Below are 21,503 nucleotides of genomic sequence, written 5' to 3'. Positions count from 1 at the left end.
AAGGGAACCATGGAATTGCATTTGTCTTTGAATGTTAACGACAAACAGACTCAAGATACAACATTCAGCTAAATTTTAGTAACTCTGTAGAACTGCGTACACGGGAGTTTCTTACTGACTACCGCTGCGAGTCTCCTATCACGAGGAAAGATGAAGCAGGAGACACACTGAGTGTTTTCATTTAGATGTTGAGAACGTTTTTGTAGAAGCCAGACAACAGATTACAGGGAATTCTGTCCTGGTTACTGAAACCTAACCACAAGAACATTTTGCGTTTTACCATGACTAAATTTGATCCCGCCCTAAGCAAAATAAAACAGATGAGCGAAAATACTAAATCATCAAGAAAAGCCCACTCATCATATGGGTCATCAGGAATAAAGAGTGAGGTTACAGCCAGAGGAGGTGGGCCCTGATAAGAGGGACAGACAGGAAGAAAGGGCGCACGTGGATGGGGAGCCTGCTGTGGGGTTTATCCTTCCCCTTATATGAAGAACTGAACTTGAGCCTGTTCATCAGTCTCTTAATTTAGTCACCTATCCTCTGGCAGAATGCCAGCACTTGAGCATATCCTCCTGCAGGGCCAGTGGGGTGAACACAGGCTAGGAAGAAGCCCTCTCCACATGTTCCCTTACCCTCTCTGTATAATAAGTAGAACTGTATAGATTATTAAGTGGCTGGTGCATGGAACACTTAATTCAATTAACCCATTTAATGTGGACTGAACAAGCTAAACTTTAATATTTCTAAAGAGCAGAGACATCACCCATAACAGAGGTGATGTTCTTTCTTTCATGCCTATGTTTCATAACCTTAATGTTTGTTTCTGCTCCATACCTTCCCCACTCTTATTTGCATTTGTTTATATGTGTTACATATACTCTCAGGAGCCTCTGCAAACTTTGTAGAATGAGATAAGGGATGGGTGGATGGGGGGGTGAGTGGATGCATGGTGGATGGGTGGGTGGCTAGGTGAATGAGTAGCTGGATGCATGGGTGGCTGGCTGACTGGCTGGCTGGGTGGATGGGTGGGTGAGTGGGTGAGTGAGTAAATGGATGGATTGGTGGATGGGTGGGTAGTTGAGTGGATGGATGGATGGGCAGATGGGTGGGTGGCTGGCTGGGTGGGTGGCTGGCTGGGTGGATGGATGACAGAAGAGATGCATGGATTCTCTGGAAATTATTCATCTGGTGTATGACATACTTGTTAACTGACTGAAATAATATAGTCAAGTAAATGGCATTGGGTCATTCCCTGCTCAACAATAAGTGGTCCCAAGGCAAGTCTCAAGTGTTTGAATAATTTTCTAAGTGCATGAGCATGCATACCACACACACTTTCACACGTGAACACAAGTGAACAAAAGCAATAGAAATACCTCATCTTGTCCACTGCCAGCTCCTTGAGACTTGACTTCTTCATCCACTGCGTCCTGAAGCTCCTTGTTAACCTGATCCAGCTCCTCGCCATTTTCTTCATCAGTACCTCCATTACTTCGAGCAGGACCTGCCTGCCCCTCACTGTGATCGGGGGCCTCCTCGACTTCCTCAGGGGCATCTGCAGCCTCCCCACCTGCTCCCTCTTCAACTTGGCCATTCACTCCTGAAAAATCTTCTTTCTGCTCTGCTTCCTTTTTGGCTTTCTCGCCATCTTCTTCCTCATCTACTATTTCTGCTGGTCTCTGGTGGATCAGAATGAGTAATGGTAAAAGTAAGAAGTGTGACAGAGATTTTCCACTACACAGTATAACGCCGTAGTAATTATTCTGCTGCCGTCAAGTAAAGCATCCTTCCACGTGTACACGATGTGCTAACCTTTTCTGAGCACCTACTGAATGTGACCCTTCCAAGGAAGGTCATTTTTTTTCTTTCATTTTCCTTTATTTAAAAAAAAAAGCCCCTAAATTCTATGGCTTACAGGAAGCATCAGAGAAACCAAAGCACCATTTCTATACACTGTGTAAAGCAAGACCTAGACACACACACACACACACACACACACACACACACACACACGCCACCGCCAGGCCCTCCCCAGCTGCCCCGCCCCCAGCGGCACCAAGGGACCCCGGGGACCCGCAAGAATCGCACTGCCGCGGTGGGTGGGGGCTTCCCAGCCCCGATCGGACCCGCGGAGCTGGGCCGGGGCTTTAAGGCGCTTGTCCCCTGACGCCAGGAGCCTACACACACCCCACAAGGGCACAGGCCATGCCCAAGCGCCAAGCAGGCCTTCACTCCTCACTACCATCCGGTGATGTAGGTATTATTCCCTTTTCACAGGTGAGGAAACAAAGGTACAAAGATACCCAATGTGTAGCCCAACATCCCACATCGGTGGTAGAGCCCAAACTAGAACGAAGCATGTAACTCCGGACCCAGCGCTCTGAAGCCCCATGGCAGAGAGGAAGCCAGACTGCAGGGTCCTTGGCCAGTACCTCGCCGTGCGTCTGGCCCGGGGGAGGAGGGTAAAAAATAGTCTTTGTGGAGAAACCATCACCCTCATGGCTACTGCCAGGTGTACAGTTATAGCTCCAAATACTAAAAGAAGGCAATGGTGGTGGCCCCAGAATGTGAACCCCGGCTTTCTAACGCCAAATCTGGACCACTTTCCACATAGTGCCTGGGCATTGATGGCATGTCTCTAAGAACAAAAACACTCATGCGGATCCAAGGCCAAGAAAATCTGTCCGTTCCATAAAAATAGTAACTGCTCAAGAATTTATAAGCTCAAATGAGGCATTTGACCGTTATTTGGGTACATGTCCCTCTGCTTTAAAAGCCATCAGGGGGCCAATAACCAGTGCTAGGACCCTGGATAAAGACCCAGGTTCCAGCCCTGGCCAGACACTTATTGTTACCTAACTTCTGTTAGTACCAGAACCCCCACTTGTAAAATGAGAGGATCATAAAACATCCACATCCACAAGGAGTCAACGAGAGAAGTTACACCAGTTCCCACCACAGTACCTGCCACATCACATCCCAAGGAAACATCAGAGTCACTCCCATTTGTAGAATACATTCTATCCCGGGACACTCCTTTTTCTTCATTGTTGCCAATAAAATAATAACTCTTTTCTTTTTTAAGTATAGACAGGATTTGTTCCAAGTTAGGACTCTAGACCTGTCTCTTTCTGGCTGATACCGGACACGTCGTGTAGTCCTTCAACAGCTATGCAATAAGGGTTCCGTCAGTTAAGCTCAGGTCATGACCTCATGGTTCATGAGATCAAGCCCTGTGCTGGGCTCTGTGCTGATGACCCAGAACTTGCTTGGGACTCTCTCCCTCTCTTGCTCTCTGCCCCTCCACTGCCTCTCAAAGTAAATAAATAAACTTAGAAAAAATAAAACATAATGAGGGTTTGAGTTGCGATCAACCCTGATTCTCCCTCCTCCTCCCAGCTCTGGACGACCATTCTCAAGCTGCCCACATGCTTGCGATAAGGTCTTGATGGTCTTCTTGCAAAAGTTAATGTAACGTTCTCCGTTTCTGAAGTAAAGAAGAGAAACAAAACACAGCGGACTAAAAGTTCAGGGCAAAAACCCCACACGTTATTTTGAAAAGGAGAGAGTTGGGGCTTTGAGGTCATATCCTATTCAATCAGGTCTCCGACTTTGCACGGTATCAAAGATGCACTTAAAAAAAATTAGTTGTTAAGATATTCCAATAACCATGGAGCTTAAAGTACAGCGTGGTGAGGCTGTGACTTTCCTGTGTCCACGCAGATGCTTAGCGTCAAACAGCGTGAGGCCCGCAGTCCCTGAGCTTGCCGTCCTGGGTGAGGCTCTGGGAAGGCCAAGTGCTGGACAGAAAGGGGCACAAAACACGGTGAATCTGCCAGATGGTGCTGAGAGGCAAGACAGAGATTTATGAAATGGAAACTAAAGGAAGGATGGTGAGAAAAATCTCCAATTTCCGAAAGACACCACAGCACGTTTCTGCCTCCACAGGCCTGTCCCTCTCTCTCTACAGACAACAATGCACGGCCAAGCCCTGGGGCAGACACGCTGCAGGCCACGAGCAGAGGGAGGGTCTGGTGAGTGAGAGGGTGGACGCTGTCATCACAAGAGCATAAGGGGGGGACGTCCTGGGCCAAAGGTGGCGTGTCCGCATCTCTGAGGAGCAAGAGCTTCGAGGGGCCTCCTCAATAGGACACTAGGATGGAGAGGAGAACTCAGGCAGGAAAGAGCCGGAATAAGGGGCCAAATCCAGAGAATCACTGTGGGTGGCTTCCCACTCACATGTCACAAGATGCCAAGAAAATGCCAAGGGGCCTCAAGTCCAGAGAGAGCAGGCTCCGGTCTTAGTGACTCTGAAGGACAGGAAGGGTACTCACTGTGTGACCCTAGGAGACCCCTGGAGGAGGGCTGTCACCACGACGTGCGTGAATGGACCTAGAGCACCCCCGTGCTGAGCAGTACCCTACATGCTGCGCATTCAGAGACAAATAGGACAGACAGCCTCTGGCATCCAGGAGCTCAGAGCAGCGCAGTAACAGGTGCATTAACATGTCAGGACAGGGACCTTCCGTGCTAGGCATGGCAGCCTCTGGTCACCACGACTGAAACCCCGCAGGAACGCCATTCGCAGGTGCGGTACATGGAGCACCTGTGCCGAAGGTCACGGGCTTATCCGTTCCTCATTTGGTGAATCCCTTGTACCAGCTGCGCAGAGTCCGCTTCGTAGTGCCCGTTACACGCGGAAGGAGAATGAGGATCCACTCAACGCTTCTCACATCGCATCACACGGCTGGGAACAGGTTGGGCCAGGACCTAAACCCAAGGCAGTATTCTGCCCCAAAGCCCTGGTTTTCTTCCTTAAAGAAGTAACTCAGGAAGCTGCCATTTCACCTCGGTACGACTGCAGGCACACTCACGTGTACTTTCAATGGCCGGAAGATGGGACGCAGCAAGGTAAAACTGCTTTTAATGCTTAAGTAATTACTGACCTGAAAGCACAAACATTTCTGGATTTCTATTAAAGACTTTTGCTGTGACCTAGGGAGGGAGCATTATAAATCTGTTAGGCAGAGTCCCCAAGCCATTACATAAACAAAAAGCCAGAAAATACCACCCGTGCGGGCAGCCAGCAGGAGCAAACTGCTTTTTAAATTAGTCCTGAGAACTGGGTAATTGTACTTCACCCTCCTAGAAATTGTCAGTGTACGTAAACTTTCCCAATTAACAACAATGCTTGGTTTTGGCTTCAAAAGGAAGTAATATGGATTTTTTGGTTAATAAAAAAAATTGAATAATAGTAACGAAGAAAACTCAGAATTCACTGTGGTCGTTTAGGAATCTGGATTTGTCCGTGGTCTCTCCGGGAATATATTCCAAGAGCTCGCTAAAGTCTGTTAAGGTGACTTCTGTGAAAACGGGAAAAGTCTGTTTTCCTCTCCTGAAGTCAGGATTTATACCTAAATGTTGCAAGATGAGTGGGAGTTGGCTTTCAGTTTTTAGTTCGGTGTTTTTCCTCTTATCCCTTTTTTTCACTCCTAGTTCCCAAACACATATACATGGTTTCCTCCCTTCTGTGCAAGTGGCTGGGACAGACCCCAACCTCTCTGCAAGGAAGGAGACGCCCGGCCCTGAACGGAGGCTCTGTTCCCCACTCCGCACCTGTTACGAGCACTAACACGCAGTGTCACACTTCCGTCCCGTTGTTTCCATTAGACTTTCCCGACAGGGGAGTTTTATATCCATCACATGATGCCACATCTGGTTAGCTCAACTTGACAAAATGCAGAAGAGTAAGGCACTCTACCATACTGATCTGACCAATTTAAATAAGACGGTAGCATGAGTTAAAAGGCATATAATCCCTTAAAGTAGCCGTGTGTAGAACACAATTTATTATTACTACAACACTATGATTCAGGCCAAAAAACAAAAAAATTCTGCCATGACAGATCTGTAATGAATAAATGAAAAGCAATGTGCTTTTTGGTATAATCTCTTTTGAAGCAGGCATTAAATTATTAAAGATGTTTCCAGTGCACACATCAATCAAATCATGGCCAGAAGGAACACTGGGCTTCACACCCATACACACACACACACACACACACACACACACACACACACACACACACAGATAAAATCTATACCGTGGTGAGGGCCTACAGAGAAACAAAAGAACACTCCTTCCACAAGAGGGAGGGAGCTGCGAGGGGGAGGGAACGGTCCTTAAGACATCGAGGAAGAGAAAACCAAGGTCAGCAGGACGCACATTTCCTCCATCCTTTCCCTCCTCTCTCCAGGCTGACCCCAGTTCCCCACACACAACTCCAACCTGGCGTAGGGCCCTAGCAGTGGGCGCCCACAAAGGAGAGTTTACACAGGAGAATGCAGTCCTTAGGAGGTCCTGGGATCTCCTCTCCTGGTGAGGACGGCCCTCCCCCGGGGGCAGGCTGCTCTGCGCAAAGCCAGACAGAGAGTCACAGACCGTAGGACTTCATTTCCACGAAATGCTCAGAACAGGATAGACTACAAAGATGGGAAGCAGAGGCGTGGTGGCCAGGCTTGGGGAGACAGGAAAACGGGGACGGGCTGCTTACCAGGCCTGAGGTTTCCTTCTGGGGACAGGGAGATGCCCCGGAACTAGACAGAGGGAACCATGGCACAATATCGTTGCGTTTTCTGACGGCCACAGAACTGTGTATCTAGGAATAGTTAATGGTTAGGGGCCCTGGGTGGCTCAGTCGGTTAAGTGCCTGACTCTTGATTTCAGCTCAGGTCATGATCTCATGGTTCTTGAATTCAGGTCCCAAGTCAGGCTCTGTGCTGACAGTGTGGATGGAGCCCGCTTAGGATTCTCTCTCCCTCTCTCTGCCCCTCCTGCCCCCCTCTCAAAGTAAATAAACTTTAAAAAATGGCTTATGGTGAATTTTATGAGAATCGTGCTTCGCTTTTTAAGGAAACTATATGCCCCAACTCCTGAACAGCACGGAGAGCTATGTGGCCACCTGTCCGTGTCTGCTAACACGCCCACAGAATGGGCCACCTCAGGGACCAAACTCTGGTCACCTCCCTGCTTACTCTGTAACTGCACTCTGGGCAGACATCTCCTGTCTCGGGTATAAAAAGCTTCCCTTCAGCAAATTATTCCGGGATTCCTGGTAGGTCATCACTGGCGGTGTTGAATGAATAACAAAGCTGAATGAACAAACTAACAAACACATCTGAACCCACCAGCTTACTTAGAATTAAAATACAGAAAGTGCTAGAAAAATATTCCTACTCCCCTAACCTTCAACAAGAAAAATCTTTGGAACTATTTAATTTCTTCAAACCCCCCAGGTAATTCTCAGCCTCTGTCCACTTGGCTGGACCTGCCTGACTGCCAGGCTACGTGGGATGGATCACAGCGTGAAGTCACTGAGCACAGCCGTCAGGTGCATGGAGCCCCCCTCCACCCACACCTCAAAGAGCTGGACGAAGTCCCTGATAACATTAATAATGTAGATACAGAGAGGTAGACACAGCTGTCAAAGCAAGGGGCTGGGGAGCATGGGGAGGATGGAGCAGGGAACCCAAAGGAAAAAATAAGACAAAGAAACAGCAATCCAGGGGAGACTGGGGGGCTCAGTCATCTGACTTCAGCTCAGGACATGATCTCACAGTTCGTGGGTTCAAGTCCCACGTCGGGCTCTGTGCTGGCAGCTTAGAGTCTGGAGCCTGCTTCCAATTCTGTCTGTCCTCTCTCTCTGCCCCTTCCCTGCTCATGATCTGTCTCTATCTCTCAAAAATAAATAAATGTTAAAAAGAAAGAAAAGAAAAGAAAAGAAATAGCAATTCAACTTGGGAGACATGAAGAAGGAAGAAGGGAAACAGGAAGGGAAAAGGTCCTTTCCCGCAGGTCCAGTTGCAGGGCCCCTGCCCCAGGCAGGAGCCAGGGCTCAGGTGGGCCGGAGAGACCATGTCCGCACCTGAGCAGGGTCACGGGGGTCCCACACAAGGTCTGCGATGCCGGCACCCCCTGGCCACGTGAGAGGCGTGCTGACTGCTGCCTTGGGCCAGCAAATCCGCCTCGCCTCGCCCAAGCGCCCTTTGGAATCTGAGGATGGTGTTGGCCATACACATGGCTGTGGTTGGGAGCAAACAGGATCCTGCACGTAGAAAACCCTTGAAAACTTAACAAGCTACGCATGTTTATTACTGTCATCACCCCCCTCACACCCACGTCCAGATTCATCTTCCTTCTTCTCTCTCCCTCTCCCTGCCCATTTCCTTGAGAAGCCCCTTAGCACACCTTCCCGTCAGATCTCTCCTCTCCAGGCCTTCCTGGCCCCTCAGGCAGCCCGCACGCCCTCCCCGTGCCCTCGTGGGACGGGCAGAGGCCTTCGGCACACTCCCCTGTGGTGTGCAGCTCACCGCTGTTTGTGTGTGAGACCAAAACAGTGATGGGAGCTGCTGTCAGGTAGATGCCGCCAACTGTGTTTGGAATGCGTATGAAATAGTGGGGCTCTACGGAGGCCGTCTGGAAGTTTCCAGAAGCGAGGGCTCTTTCTCACTCATCTTTGTGTCCATTCCCAAATGTGCCATGGATGTATACGTTCGTGGTCTTGAATTAAACACCAACGTGCCCCCACAGGTAAAAGCCAGCAGAGCACGCACTCCGGGCCTTCCCCCGGTGCCTGCGCACAGCACGGTCACAGACGCACCACTTAGAAAGACCCTCTGGGTCAAAGTTTCTAATTGTAAATGCTACCTTGAAATAATGACTCTTCACACAAAAATAGTATTTTTATGTTTTAAAAAAATACCAGTTTAAAAAAGTAGCAATTTTACTGAAAATTGGGAGAATATTCAGGGCACCCGGGTGACTCAGTCAGTTGATCAACCGACCTCGGCTCAGGTCATGATCTCACTGTTTGTGGGTTCGAGCCCCACGCTGGGCTCTGTGCTCACAGCTCAGAGCCTGGAGCCTGCTTCTGATTCTGTGTCTCCCGCTCTCTCTGCCCCTCCCTGCTCATACACACACACTCGCTCTCAAAAATAAATAAACTTAAGAAAATTTTTTAATTAAAAAAAAAGTTGGGGGGATTGACTAATGACAGAATGATGTTTAGCCATAAAGACAGTTCTGCCATGTTCATCTGATCACGTCACCCCGCCGTCCTTTATCAAGGGCCATGTTATAAAAGGGAAACTCAGCATTGCAAAGTCAACAAATCAGGAAGATACTTCGGCCTATGCTTATGTCTTCTCCCCCAGTATTTACATCAAGTTTTACACAACTTGTGACTAGAATTTTAAGAGAAGCAGTTTTCTGGTAGCAATGGTTTCTCCAGAGCACACCCATCCTAAAATCCCAGGACTAGCTCATGCCTATCAGCTGTGGAATCCCTCATCCTGCGTAAGTACAATCCCCATGTTTCACCAGAGTCAAGAAAGGATATTCATCACGCCCTCTCCATGACACTCACTAAACCGATATACATATGGTTCAAGGATCACAGAAGTCATTTAAATGATTCCAGCCCCTCGGCCTCTTGGTCATCGAGATCATCCACAGGGCAGCTAGAGTTACAGACATATCGCATACATATGCATAACTGCAGACAATATGCACCCTTACCCATGGAAGCGTTTCTAAGAAGGCCGAGATCTCACACCTTTCCAAAAGCACATTATTTACCATAAGCGATGGCTCTTAATATTGTTATTAGAAAGGTCCCACTAGAAGAGTCCTGTGTTTCTCCTTATTATGACACGGTGCTGGTATTCCTAGTGACTTCTGCCTGCACTGGCTCGTATGCGTGTCTCACTGCTCATTTGGTGGGGACGTTCTAAGATAAAGGTTGATTTCTATGGCAATCAGGGAAGGTCCTATGACTGCCGGCTGTGTCCGGGCGGGGACGCCTCAGGGGAAACCACAAGTATTCGGAATTTCTTGAGAATATGTATGCAGTTTACTAAGGTTAACTCAGGATTCCTGATTGGCAAGAGGAAGGAAGATGGAATATGGAAATCATATGGAAATAAGTCACAAAATATCGAAAGCATCAATTACTTGGATGGCATTTGCACAGACGGACCAGGCGGCTGAGATGATTTGCACTTGAAAACTCCCATCATGCCTCTTAGGGTCACGGCAGCACGAAAAATTAGAAATGAGAAGGGCATCTAAACAGAGACCTATAGCTCATGTCCCATCCACTATATTTTTTTAATGTTTTTATTTATTTTTGAGAGAGAAAGAGACATCATGAGCAGGGGAGGGTCAGACAGAGAGGGACACAGAATCTGAAGACAGGCTCCAGGCTCTGAGCTGTCAGCACAGAGCCCAACACGGGGCTTGAACCCACAAACCGTGAGATCATGACCTAAGCCAAAGCTGGACGCTGAACCGACTGAGCCACCCAGACACCCCCCATCCACTTTAGAAGTAAATGCCGGGGTACCTGGGCGGCTGGATGGGTTCAGCATCAGACCTTGGCTCAGGTCATGATCTCACAGTTTGTGAGTTTGAGCCCCACATCAGGCTCTAGGTTGACAGCATGGAGCCTGCCTGGGATTCACTCTCCCTCATTTCTCTGCCCGTCGCCCACCTGCATTCTCTCTCTCTCTGCCCCTCCTCCACTTGCACTCTCTCTCTAAATAAATAAACTTAAAAAAAGAAAAAGTAAGTTTTATTGACATCAGAATCCCTGAGGCATGTGTGGATGTTGAAGACAGTTTCGGAGACAACAGAGCAAGTCAGAACTTTCTAGTCCAGGTGTCCTACCTAACCACTGTGTCTCCCCCTCCCCCTCCCCCTCCCCGGAACACACTCCGCCAGGAACCAGGGATCAGAACCGAAAAGAAACAAACTGACACCCTAAATACCTCCACTTCTCGCATAACACTCTCTGCATCTGCGCTCTGGGAAAGAGTGAGGGGCAGTTTCCGGCTCCTGAGCGGACAGGTGTTTCTGCAGATTCACCCACAGAGCTCGGACATTGGCATTGAAAACACAGAAGTCACTTCACTGGTTTTCATTTCCATTGCCAGGAGAACAAAAAGTCATCTCCTACCCAAGTGAAGGTGTTTTGAAATAATCAGTTCCAATTTTTCACGAGCAAAGAACTACTTCCTGTTCTCAGTTTTCACAGAGGGGAAAAAACAAAAACAAAACAAAACAAAAACACATTTAGACATGGTTTGAAGTCCCAGGACCTACAGAAAGGATGGTTAAGTTCACCTGTGTGATCCCATGAGGACCCAGCAAAGGGAAGCCCTGGCCCGCCACCTGCTGAGGTCTGGCTCACCCAGCCCACGATTCTCCTCATGTTCCCCCAACACCACTCAGGAAGGTATGAAACACTGAAAGCATGTATTTAGGGGCACCTAGGTAGCTCAGCTGGTTAAATGTCTGACTTCGGCTCAGGTCATGATCTCGCATATCATGAGTGTTCAAACCCCGCATCAGGCTCTGGACTGAAAGCTTAGAGTGTAGAGTCCCCTTCAGATTCTGTTTCTCCCTCTCTCTTTCCCCCTCCCCTGTTGTGCACGTGTGTGCACTCTCTCTCGCTTGCTCAAAAATATTTATTTTTTTAAACAAGAAAACATATATTTGTTTAGCATGAGGATATTCTAGTCATGATTAGAAAAAAGAAATCCCCATTAAGTTCTCTCACTTTAGAAGTAAATGTTGATTTTTCTCTTACATCAGCAATCCCTGGGGGCTACATTTTAATGTTCTACAGCATTTCCATCGAGTAAACACAAATCTAAAAACAGGATGTCACGAAGAGCCCGTCTGGTGATGCACAGGGAAACTGGGAAGCCCGATCACCGCCTGTCGACTCCTGAAGCTGTGTGCCAGGCTCACGGTGCGGCGAGGACTCGCAGGGAGGACGGGACTTGAAGGGGAAGAATGGGGGAAACAGCGTCGCCCTTCCCGTGAGCGAAGGCAGTGACCGCTGAGCAGCCCTCCACACACATGGACTGTGTCGCTGTTTGTGGGATAATGAGAAAGTCCCTCATTTCCCACCGCCTTTCCTTGAGGTGCTCGGAGACAGAGAGAAAGAGACAGACAGACAGATCCAAGCTGGAAGCCAGGAACCCTGGGCACCTGTGTGGACATCAACAGGCTGTGACTTTGTGGGAAGATGGGGGAGGGAGGTTGTGTCATTGATGGCAAACAGGGACTGTGCACAAGCTTTCTTTCTGGTTTCTAACAGTTGAGAGTTCTGATTTTAACAAATATGTTCCACTGAAGCAGATCGACGGATCCGGTCAGAAAAAGCAGGCTCCTTCATCTTCCTGTGCATTTTATTATGTGGGAACAAGACCTGCAGGTAAGCTGCCCACCCAGCTCGCCTGTTCCCGGAGAAGCCATGACCCCCCACAAGCGCAGGGTGGGTAAGTGGGGAGACCACACGAGGGCTCAGAGCACAGAACTATGTCCACGGGCATCGTGGGACTTCAGACGTCTTGTTTCTGGTTACAGCCTCTGGACTATGGATTTTTTAATGGCATTATTTAGAGTGTATCTATTAAAAAAGAGAGAGAACAAGCAGGGGAGGAGCAGAGAGGAGAGACAGAATCCCAAGTAGGCTCCACACCACCAGCGCAGAGCCCGATGCAGGGCTCGAACTCCCAAAGCATGAGATCATGACCTGAGCCAAGATCAGGAGGAGGATGCTTAATGGATTGTGCCACCCAAGCATCCCTTAAATGGCACTGGTTCTGTATGTGTGGATCAATAGTCACGAAGGGCAATGCCCCCCGGGGCTGGGCAAGAGGCACAGATGTGCTGCTGTCTGGGGTGCGCTGAAGGGTACCCCAGCTCTGAAGGCGGTGCTGTAAGCCCTGGGCCAGCCAAAGAGGATCCTCTCCTAGGAGATATGGCCACAGGCTGCCGGCTTCACATCTAGTGTAGAGTCTGTAAAGACAGTTTATTTTCCCCGTGATGGATTATCGTGGAAGAGATTTCTGGTTAAACACAGTAAACTGAACAAATACCAGGGGTTTTCTTCTTAGCTCCCTTCTGATGCTCCTCTAACCTGTCAGTAAAGGCAATTAGAGAGAGAGAGAGAGAGAGAGAGAGAGAGAGAAACCTGAAAAGAAATCACAGCCACAAAATTTGGGAGACAGGAAAGCCAGTAACAGCAGAAGTGAGGCAGAAAAATGTGCTCCCGTGGGAGGGGAAGCCAAGAAGCTATCTGTGCACGCTGGAAAACCTCCAGAAAGCTGAGGGACTGGAGGCACCATCTATCTCTGGAAGAAGGGACGCAGGTGACTAAAAATAGGGAAACTGGCTTAGGGTCTTTAAGAGAAGCAGACAGACCCCCAGGACCCCCTCCCTGCCCTTGAGAAACGCAGGAGGTTTCCTCTCCCACGGTGTCAAACTACAGGGGAGCTGGACTCAGGCCAAGCTGAGAACAAGGGCACCATCCTGGAAACAAGAGCAATAAATCTCTACTTAATGGTACGGTCCCCAAGTCCCCTTCCCACAGTCAGATGCCCAAATGCTCACTGCCGGGCCTGTACCACCAGGGCAAGAGATTGAAAGATTCCATTCAAAGAAAACAGACCAACCCAAAAGAATGATGCAGATATTGAAAAATGGAAGTCTGCCTATGAGATGGCAAAATCCAGTCATTCTACAGCGAAACAACCCCAACCTGACGAGTTGTGCCTGTCCAGAGCTCCCTCAGTTCTTCACTATGAAATCTAACTGGACACACACTGTAAAGTTAGACAATGGTAGATGTCAGATATATTTCAAAATTTAAATTTTTTACAGTGTTTATTTATTTTTGAGAGAAAGAGAGCAAGCAGGGGAGGGGCAGAGAGAGAGGCAGACAGAGGATCCCAAGCAGGCTCCACACAGAGAGCACAGAGCCCGATGCAGGGCTTGAACTCCAATTCGTGAGATCCTGACCTGAGTCAAAGTCAAATGCTTAACCAACTGAGGCACCCAGGCACCCCTATATGCCAATTTTTTTTAAAAATCCAACCAGACACACAAAAGAAGCCTTTAACAATGAGACAGAGATAAAAATATAGAAAAGAAACAAAGATACCCAGAAGAAACAGAATAAAGCTGAAAATAATGGAAGAACCCTTGGAGATATAAAAGAAGATATCACATCCATAAAACAAGAACAAGATGCCATAAAAATGAACATTCATAGAATATGAAAGAGCCCTTAGAAATTTAAAATATGATGACAAAAAAATCAATAGATGGAAGATAAATGCTGAGGTTTTTTTGATTTTCAAAGAAGTCAAGAAAATAGAAAAAATAATTTATAGAGATGGAATAAAGGATAGTCGGTCTAATAAGGCCTATATCCAAATGTGTGCAGGGGCTCCTGGGTGACTCAGTCATTAAGCATTCACCTCTTGATTTCAGCTCAGGCCATGATCTCGAGGTTCATGAGTTCAAGCCCTGCATCCGGCTCTGTGCTGACAGCACGGAGCCTGCTTAGGATTCTCTCTCTCCCCACTTAGGATTTTCTCTCTCTCTCTCTCCCCCTCTCTCTCAAAAATAAATAAATAAATATTTTTTAAAAAGATTCCAAATACTTGCAGTTCCAGAAAGAGAGAAGAGGGAAAAAGGAAATCGTCAAAGAGATAGTTAAATAATATTTTTCAGGACTAAAAAGTAAACACCTCCAAAATTTAAAAGTCCACTGAGTACTCAGTCCAGTAAGCAAAAGAAGCTGCACCACGGCACATAACTGGAAACTTCCAGAACACCAGGAACAAAAGAACCTAAAAGCATCCAGAGAGGGGAAAGGGGATTATTTACAAAGCTTCAGGAAACAGAATGGCACAAAACTTCCTAGCTGGCACTCTGGATGGAAGGACAACTGAGTAGTGGTTTCAAAATTCTAAGAGAAATCATTATCTAACCTAATGTTTTATACCTAGCCACACAGTCAAGTTTGAGCAGAAAAAAAAGACAAGTTCAGACATGGGAAGTCTCCACAACAACGTGCTTCCCACACAGCTGTTCCCAGGAGGCTACATGGGGGTGAGTTCCACAAAAAAGAAGGTGTGACCAAGAAAGAGGACGATGCGGAGGCCAAGGAGTAGGAGATCTATCCCCTTGAGAAGTGAAGGAAATTCCCAAAATAATGGTAAGGAAAATAGCAGGATAACTCAAAAAGGCAGAGCCAGAGAATGCCTGCCCCGCTTGAGGCAGAAGATGAAGGGTCTGAGAGAAAAATGAAGCTGAAATCCCATCATCACTGCACAGGTTTGAGGACACCAAGAGGAAATCAACCTCCTGGCAGAGCTCAGAGATCGCTCGGTAATAGCTACACAGAAAACCACACAAATGAAATCATGGAGGAAAAAAGGCAAATGAAGGAAGAAGGGGGAAGAGAGTGTCACCCAAGAAAGGAAACGGAACCAGAATCCACTCTGTGGCTCAACTGACGTAGCAAAGATAATGTACAGATTAAATACTGACTCAGCCAGAAATCACCATCAAATTAAAGTGATGAAAACGAAGAGGGTCACGTGTGTGCATTTGTACGCCTGTGGCCTTATTGCGGGGTGGGGGACGAGAGCAAGTAAGACCTCCACAGTCATTAGGGGTAAAGTTAATCATATCTAAATTTGACAAGTATAATCACGAAACTTACTATGTATCAAGTTTGAGATGCCACCTAGTAAAAGGATCTCCATTATTTTATGTGCCTCTTAAAATTAAAAAAAAAAGCCAATTAAACTGACATGTGATTGCTTCTAAGACCTAAAGGCCCCAAGATTTCAGAGGTTTTAACATGGAAGGGAGGGAAGGATGTATGGTTTGGAAATACAGTGAATTCTACGAGAAAGAGCTGGACCAATTCCAATGAGCTACCTGTATGGAGCAGGGATCCAGGGGAGGAGGGGTGAGGCACGGGGTCACTACTTTTGTTATAACCTTTGTTAAAACTTCAAAAAGTATTATTTGTGTACTTTACGGTTAAGGGTTTACTAAGTTTTAAATAAACAAGAAAAGGACATAGATCATAACCTCCAATTAAAATACAAAACGGAAAAAGGTTTCACTGCTCTAGCAAAAGAGCTTAAATGCTATTTAAGGAACCGACTTAGCATAAAAACATGTTGTAATTCTCATTGTTTTACTATTCGAAACCAACTGCAAATGGATGAGGAAAGCTATCGAGTGATCCCAAACCACTCAAAAGCTGCTACCCCACCCCCACCTTCTGCCCTCTTCTCTCAAATGGAACAAAATGTAAACTATCACCGCTCACTTGCCTATTTTATAGATATTTATTTGCTTGTGTTTCTGAGACATGTGTCCTCCCGATCAGCCTTCACTTCCCAGAGGCGGCGTCCTTCACATAAGGGAGGAGGCTCATTCCTCACCTCTCTAGCTTGGGAAAGCATCAATTCATAAAGGACACAGGAGTCATTGTCGCCAGGGTGTGACACAGGTACCCGTTAGTCAGGCACTTGCTCTCCCACTTAGGAGAGACCAGACTGACAGGGAGTGTGCATACAAAAAAGTAATAATAAACTTTTAAAAGAAAACTTTATTCCTGTTAGACTAAACTCTCTTCTGAGAAAAGATATTGATTCTGGCCTCCCCAAACACATTTTTTTAAATGTGCCATTCTTCAGTTTTCCACGGGTTTGGAAGTAGTACCAGATGCAGGATTGTTAGCCTGCCTCTAAGAAATGACAAGAGCTGGGCGTTGGAACAGAATTCAGCCGTGCTCTCGGATGGAATTAGTCCACAGTCACACACACACACACACACACACACACACGCTTAAACACACGAGCGCTAGCCAGGGCTACCGAGGACAACGGGAGGGTTAAATTTTACAAGCCTATCCATCAGTCTGCTGTTGGTTTCAGGGGTGTGGCAGAAGACAGAAGACCCCTGGGTCAGAGACAAAGAACTCTACAGCTCACAGCAGCACAGTGCCGCCATTTGCACCCGCTCCCCAAGGCGTCCCCACACAGGGCAGTGGGAAGGGGGGGTGAGGTGATGCACATAGTGGCTTACGTTTCACAGAAAGAGCCCTCAGCTTAGCGGACCCAGATCTTCTTCTTCCGAATACTCTCATCGTGCTAAAATCCACACCACACAGCATTTCCTACTTTAGCTCATTTGGAGCACCCAGTTCAATGGCACCATATCTTTCATCATAGATAGTAAACCTGCCTGCCCTCGGCACCAGAGGAAGACATTATCTTTACTACACCAGACAATAAAAAACTGGGCCTTTGCCCTAAAGCAGGCGTTCACAGTGTCACTACTATTAACATTCTGGACTCAACAGTTTTCTGCTGTGAGGCTGCCATGTGCATGAAGAGGTCCTTTAGCAGCACCCCTGGCCACTTCCCAGCAGATGCCAGGAGTCGTCCCTCAGCTGTCACCGTCAAAAATGTCCCCAGAAATGGCCAAACAGCCCTTAGAGGCAGGGGTGCCTCCAGCTGAGAATGGCCGTCACACAGGAAGGTCTGTCCTTCCCAACATCCTTGAAAAGAGTCTGGACAAAGGCAGTCTGCACCTCTGCTCATCACTTCTGCCGCAACACAAGAGATCCATGGGGAACTGGCTTCCAGCAGAGGCCTCGATATTTACTTCTAGAACTTGATCTGCCTTTCAGGCACAGACAAATGACTTGGCCAATTACGGATGGTATTTATACACACATGCGTGCACGCACACGCGCGCCCGTGTGCACACACAGACACAGCTTTGTTCATGGCCCCTTGACTAAAGTGTTAATATGAACCATTTAGATGATAGGAAATCAGTCCAAAAAGGTTAATAGCTATGGCTCAAGAGAGACTGTATGTGTCATTCACAGCTGAGCCAAGTAGTATACAATGACTGTATTTCTGCTCTCACATAGAATTTTTTCCTCCCTTGAGCTAATAAGTGTCTTTTCTTTTTTTTGCATTTAATACTCTTTCCCCAGATTACTCATATGGTTTGAAATTGGACAGACCTGCATTCAAATACCAACTCCAGGGCGCCTGGGTGGCTCTGTTGGTTGAGCGTCTGACTTCGACTCAGGTCATGATATCACAGCTCGTGGGTGTGAGCCCCAAGTCAGGCTCTGTGCTGACAGCTCGGAGCCCAAAGCCTGCTTCAGATTCTGTGTCTCCCTCTCTGTCTGCCCATCCCCGGCATGCTCTCTCTCTCTCTCTCAAAAATAAACATTAAAAAAGGTGGGTTTTTTTCCCAAATACCAACTCCTCTGCATGGTGGTACAATCCTAGATAAGCAATCCCATCTACATGAGCTCATTTTCTTTCTACACATGAGGCAGGGGTGAGGAGACCTGTGTTTCAGGGTTGTCCTCACAATTCTATGAAGATAAAAGTGCCAAGTACAGCACCTGGCACACCACAAGGTGCGTCCTCGAGTCGTTCTTACTGTGCCAGAGCTTTGCACTAATCTCTCCACACCCTCACTTGGCTCTTCACAATATTGATAACATAGCTGCTTAGGATGTGGAGCAGAAGGTCTCCAGGCCATAGAGAGAACGCCTCTAGGACCTGACCCTGTGTCTCTTGCCAACTGCATGTGCTAAGTCCAGTTCTGTTATTAATAGGGTCAAAGAAGAACGTAAGCCTGACCTTTTGTCACCCGGTTTTATTTCCTTCGAACTGACATCAGTGTGCTGACGGCGCCCAGCTTTTACCAATCTGTTTACTGGGTCTCTCTGCACGCTTCTACTTTAACACGCTAGCCTTCTCCTATCGAATGAGAAACGGAGGTCTGCAGACACTTGCCCATGGCTATTCAGGTCGTTTCAGAGACCAGTTCCCTCTGCTGGCTCCTTGTGATGCCAAACTTACAGGGAAAGAAATACCAGGGCACCTGGTGGCTCAGTGGGTTACCTGTCAGCCTCCTGACTTCGCCTCAGGTCATGATCTCATGGTTCGTGAGTTTGAGCCCTGCATCAGCCTGCCTGGGATTCAGTGTCTCCCTTTCTCTCTGTCCCTCCCCTGCTTGTGCACTCTCTTGCTCTTTCTCTTTCATAAATAAATAAATATTTTTAAAAAATTTAAATAAAGAAATATCTATCAGAGACTTTGAAACTTGTTGAGTGATTAACAAAGAGATTTCTCTTTTGGTAACAGTGGTATGATCTTCCTTGATTTCTAGCATTTTGGCTTTGGAATATAAATTAGCCTGGTTTTTGGCAGCTATTTGGTACTGTCTACACATGATGATTACTCTTCTTTGTCTTAAAATGTAACATTTAATTATAGCCTCACTGAAGACTTAAAATTCCATTTTTCCCTCAGGGGAAAAAATACCTATAACTGGAGTTTATGAAAAATTATTAGTTGTAGCTAATCCTGGGTAATAAATTGGATTTTTTAAAGCTCTGTGATTTTTAGCACATTAGGCTTTTTGTCAGGAAGGTGACGCTCACGGAAAATGCCGGCGGAACAATCAAGTGCAGTCTCACTGCCACAGGACAAATACAATTGAGAAGACCGTCTAGGGAGCTTGCTGGATGGTGAAATTTGCTTTCTGGAAAGGAAATATCACATAGTAGCCGATGGACGAGTGGCAATTCCTAGTGACTTCGTGTTCCCTTGAGCCTGGGGTATGATTTCCATCCCCCCACCTAAATTCCAGTCCTCCATTTAGAAATGTAAGAATTCTACATGAATGATATTAAAAAGCCTAACTGACTTATTTCTTGCATCATTTAACCCATACTACACTCCCTCATCCCTTCTGCAAGCACATGTACACACACACACACACACACACACACACACTCCTCCTCACCGTCTCTTTCTCTTCCCTTACAAATACAGTGTTCCATTGGCCTAAAAGGAAAATCAATATAACACACAAGCAAATATTTGAGATGCATCTGTATAAGCAATTCTTCTATGAAAAACAAATTCCAACCACTGCAATTTCAAAGACCCTGTAGGAGAGAATATCACAGCATTAAAAAGAAGAAGAAGAAAGAAGAAAGAAGGAGGAGGAGGAGGGGGAAGAGAAAGAAAACTCCTTTTCTAAACGGAGGAATTTTTTTCTAGATAAAAACCCCAAGTCAATATTTTTTTCTGTATCAAAAAATGTCTCCCTCTTTGCCTCTCATGGCTTACCCCATTGCACCTTATTCTTCAAAGTTATTTATTAAAGTTACATCATTTTCCAGAATTATAGTAAATATATAAAAATTTTAAAAAAGACCGTCCAAACGGCTATTCTCTTTGTAGGAATACTAGGAAGACTGGAAGTGTGTGTGTTGTTTTGTGTTTAACATTGCACAGCCACCTGGCTGCCGGAGCAGGTTCGACCAGCCTATGGCTAGGAAGGGCTTGGAGCAGGCAACACAAAACTCGAAAGAGGAAAAGTGGCGATTGGCTTAGGTGCATTTTTAAAGATGTGGAGACTACCTGATCCACTGGGATCTCAACTTGAGTATCTTCATCTTCTTGGACTTCTGCTGCCCCCCGTGTCTCCGGCCTCTCTGTCCCAGCTTTGAAGACGCCTTCATCTGTTATGGGAGACAAATGCACAGCGAAAATCAAAATCCAATTGTGACATCATGTGGTTGATGTTAAAATTACAGTCAAATACCTAATGGAGATCACGTTTTCTAACGGGCTTCTTGGCTCCCTTTGCACCGTCCCCCCAGTTCCCGTGCATGTTCCCGTGGGAAGACGGGAGTGGCCAAGACGGGGCGGGGCCAGCAGGGCAGGTCCCAGACCCCTCCCTCACCCTCTGGCTGCTGATTTGGTAACACAACCCTGCAGATATATTTGGACAGAGAGGACCTCACACCTATCACCTGCTCGCCACTCCTATCCAGGAAACAGCGGGGACTCTCGGTGGCTGCAAAGCACTGGGTTCACAGGCTCCGCTTCCCAAAGAGAATGCTGTGCGCTGAGGACAGCGCTATGCAATCACAGAGCTGACTCCGCGACTCACGCAGAACAATCTTTTATTTTGCAGACTTCCGCAGGATTTTCACCACCTAGGTCTTTACTTAGCTGTAAAATGAACCTAAGTCTCGAGGACTTTAGGTTAGGCTCCCGTGACCTGTTTTCCCCACAGAAAGCAACGTCAGCTATTTTCCGTATCCGAAGTCGTTTTCCTGTTTCCCCTCGGTCTTCTCTCCTCTGGGCCACGTCATCAAGGAGTCCCAGAGCTGTCTGTCATTCTCGCGGCGGGCCCCGAAATAGGTTCAGGGCTTCGGTCCTTCTCACAGAGGGTTCCTCTGTCCAACTTTTAAGGATCTCCAGGGATGGCCAACTCCCCTCCCTCTCGGATAACCTATTATAGGACTAGATAACCCCCTGCACTGTAGAAAGTATGGTTTCCCCCTTTGTCTTGAAATCCCCTCTATTTTCCCCAAGAGAGCCCTGCTTCCAAGCGCACAGTGACCGGACGCGTGTCACATGATACCACTTCAGAGTGTTCATGTTATAAAGTCACTCTTGATTAAACGTAAAACAGATTCTTACATTCGTGGAGACTGAGTTCTAGATGAGGCACCGTGTGGGTCGATGTGGCCACCTAAGCTATGAATGAGGTGTGCACCGTCCGC

The 21,503-nt window shown here is 47.1% G+C and overlaps 1 protein-coding gene across 1 annotated transcript in view; it reads right to left on the bottom strand.

The window, feature by feature from the left end:
• The window catches only part of DCDC2 (doublecortin domain containing 2), a 149,543-nt gene that overhangs the window by 3,738 nt on the left and 124,302 nt on the right, over positions 1 to 21,503 (bottom strand). Inside the window, exons 9-10 of the mRNA XM_029945257.1 lie at positions 20,350 to 20,450; positions 1,380 to 1,682 (exon numbers count right to left, since the gene is read on the bottom strand). Of these exons, the coding sequence (XP_029801117.1) occupies positions 1,380 to 1,682; positions 20,350 to 20,450 (404 nt within the window). The remainder of the gene's footprint in view (positions 1 to 1,379; positions 1,683 to 20,349; positions 20,451 to 21,503) is intronic.

This window comes from Suricata suricatta, chromosome 7 (assembly GCF_006229205.1).
Source record: "Suricata suricatta isolate VVHF042 chromosome 7, meerkat_22Aug2017_6uvM2_HiC, whole genome shotgun sequence".
Lineage (NCBI taxonomy): Eukaryota > Metazoa > Chordata > Mammalia > Carnivora > Herpestidae > Suricata > Suricata suricatta.
This window is presented reverse-complemented; position numbering and strand designations above follow the sequence as displayed.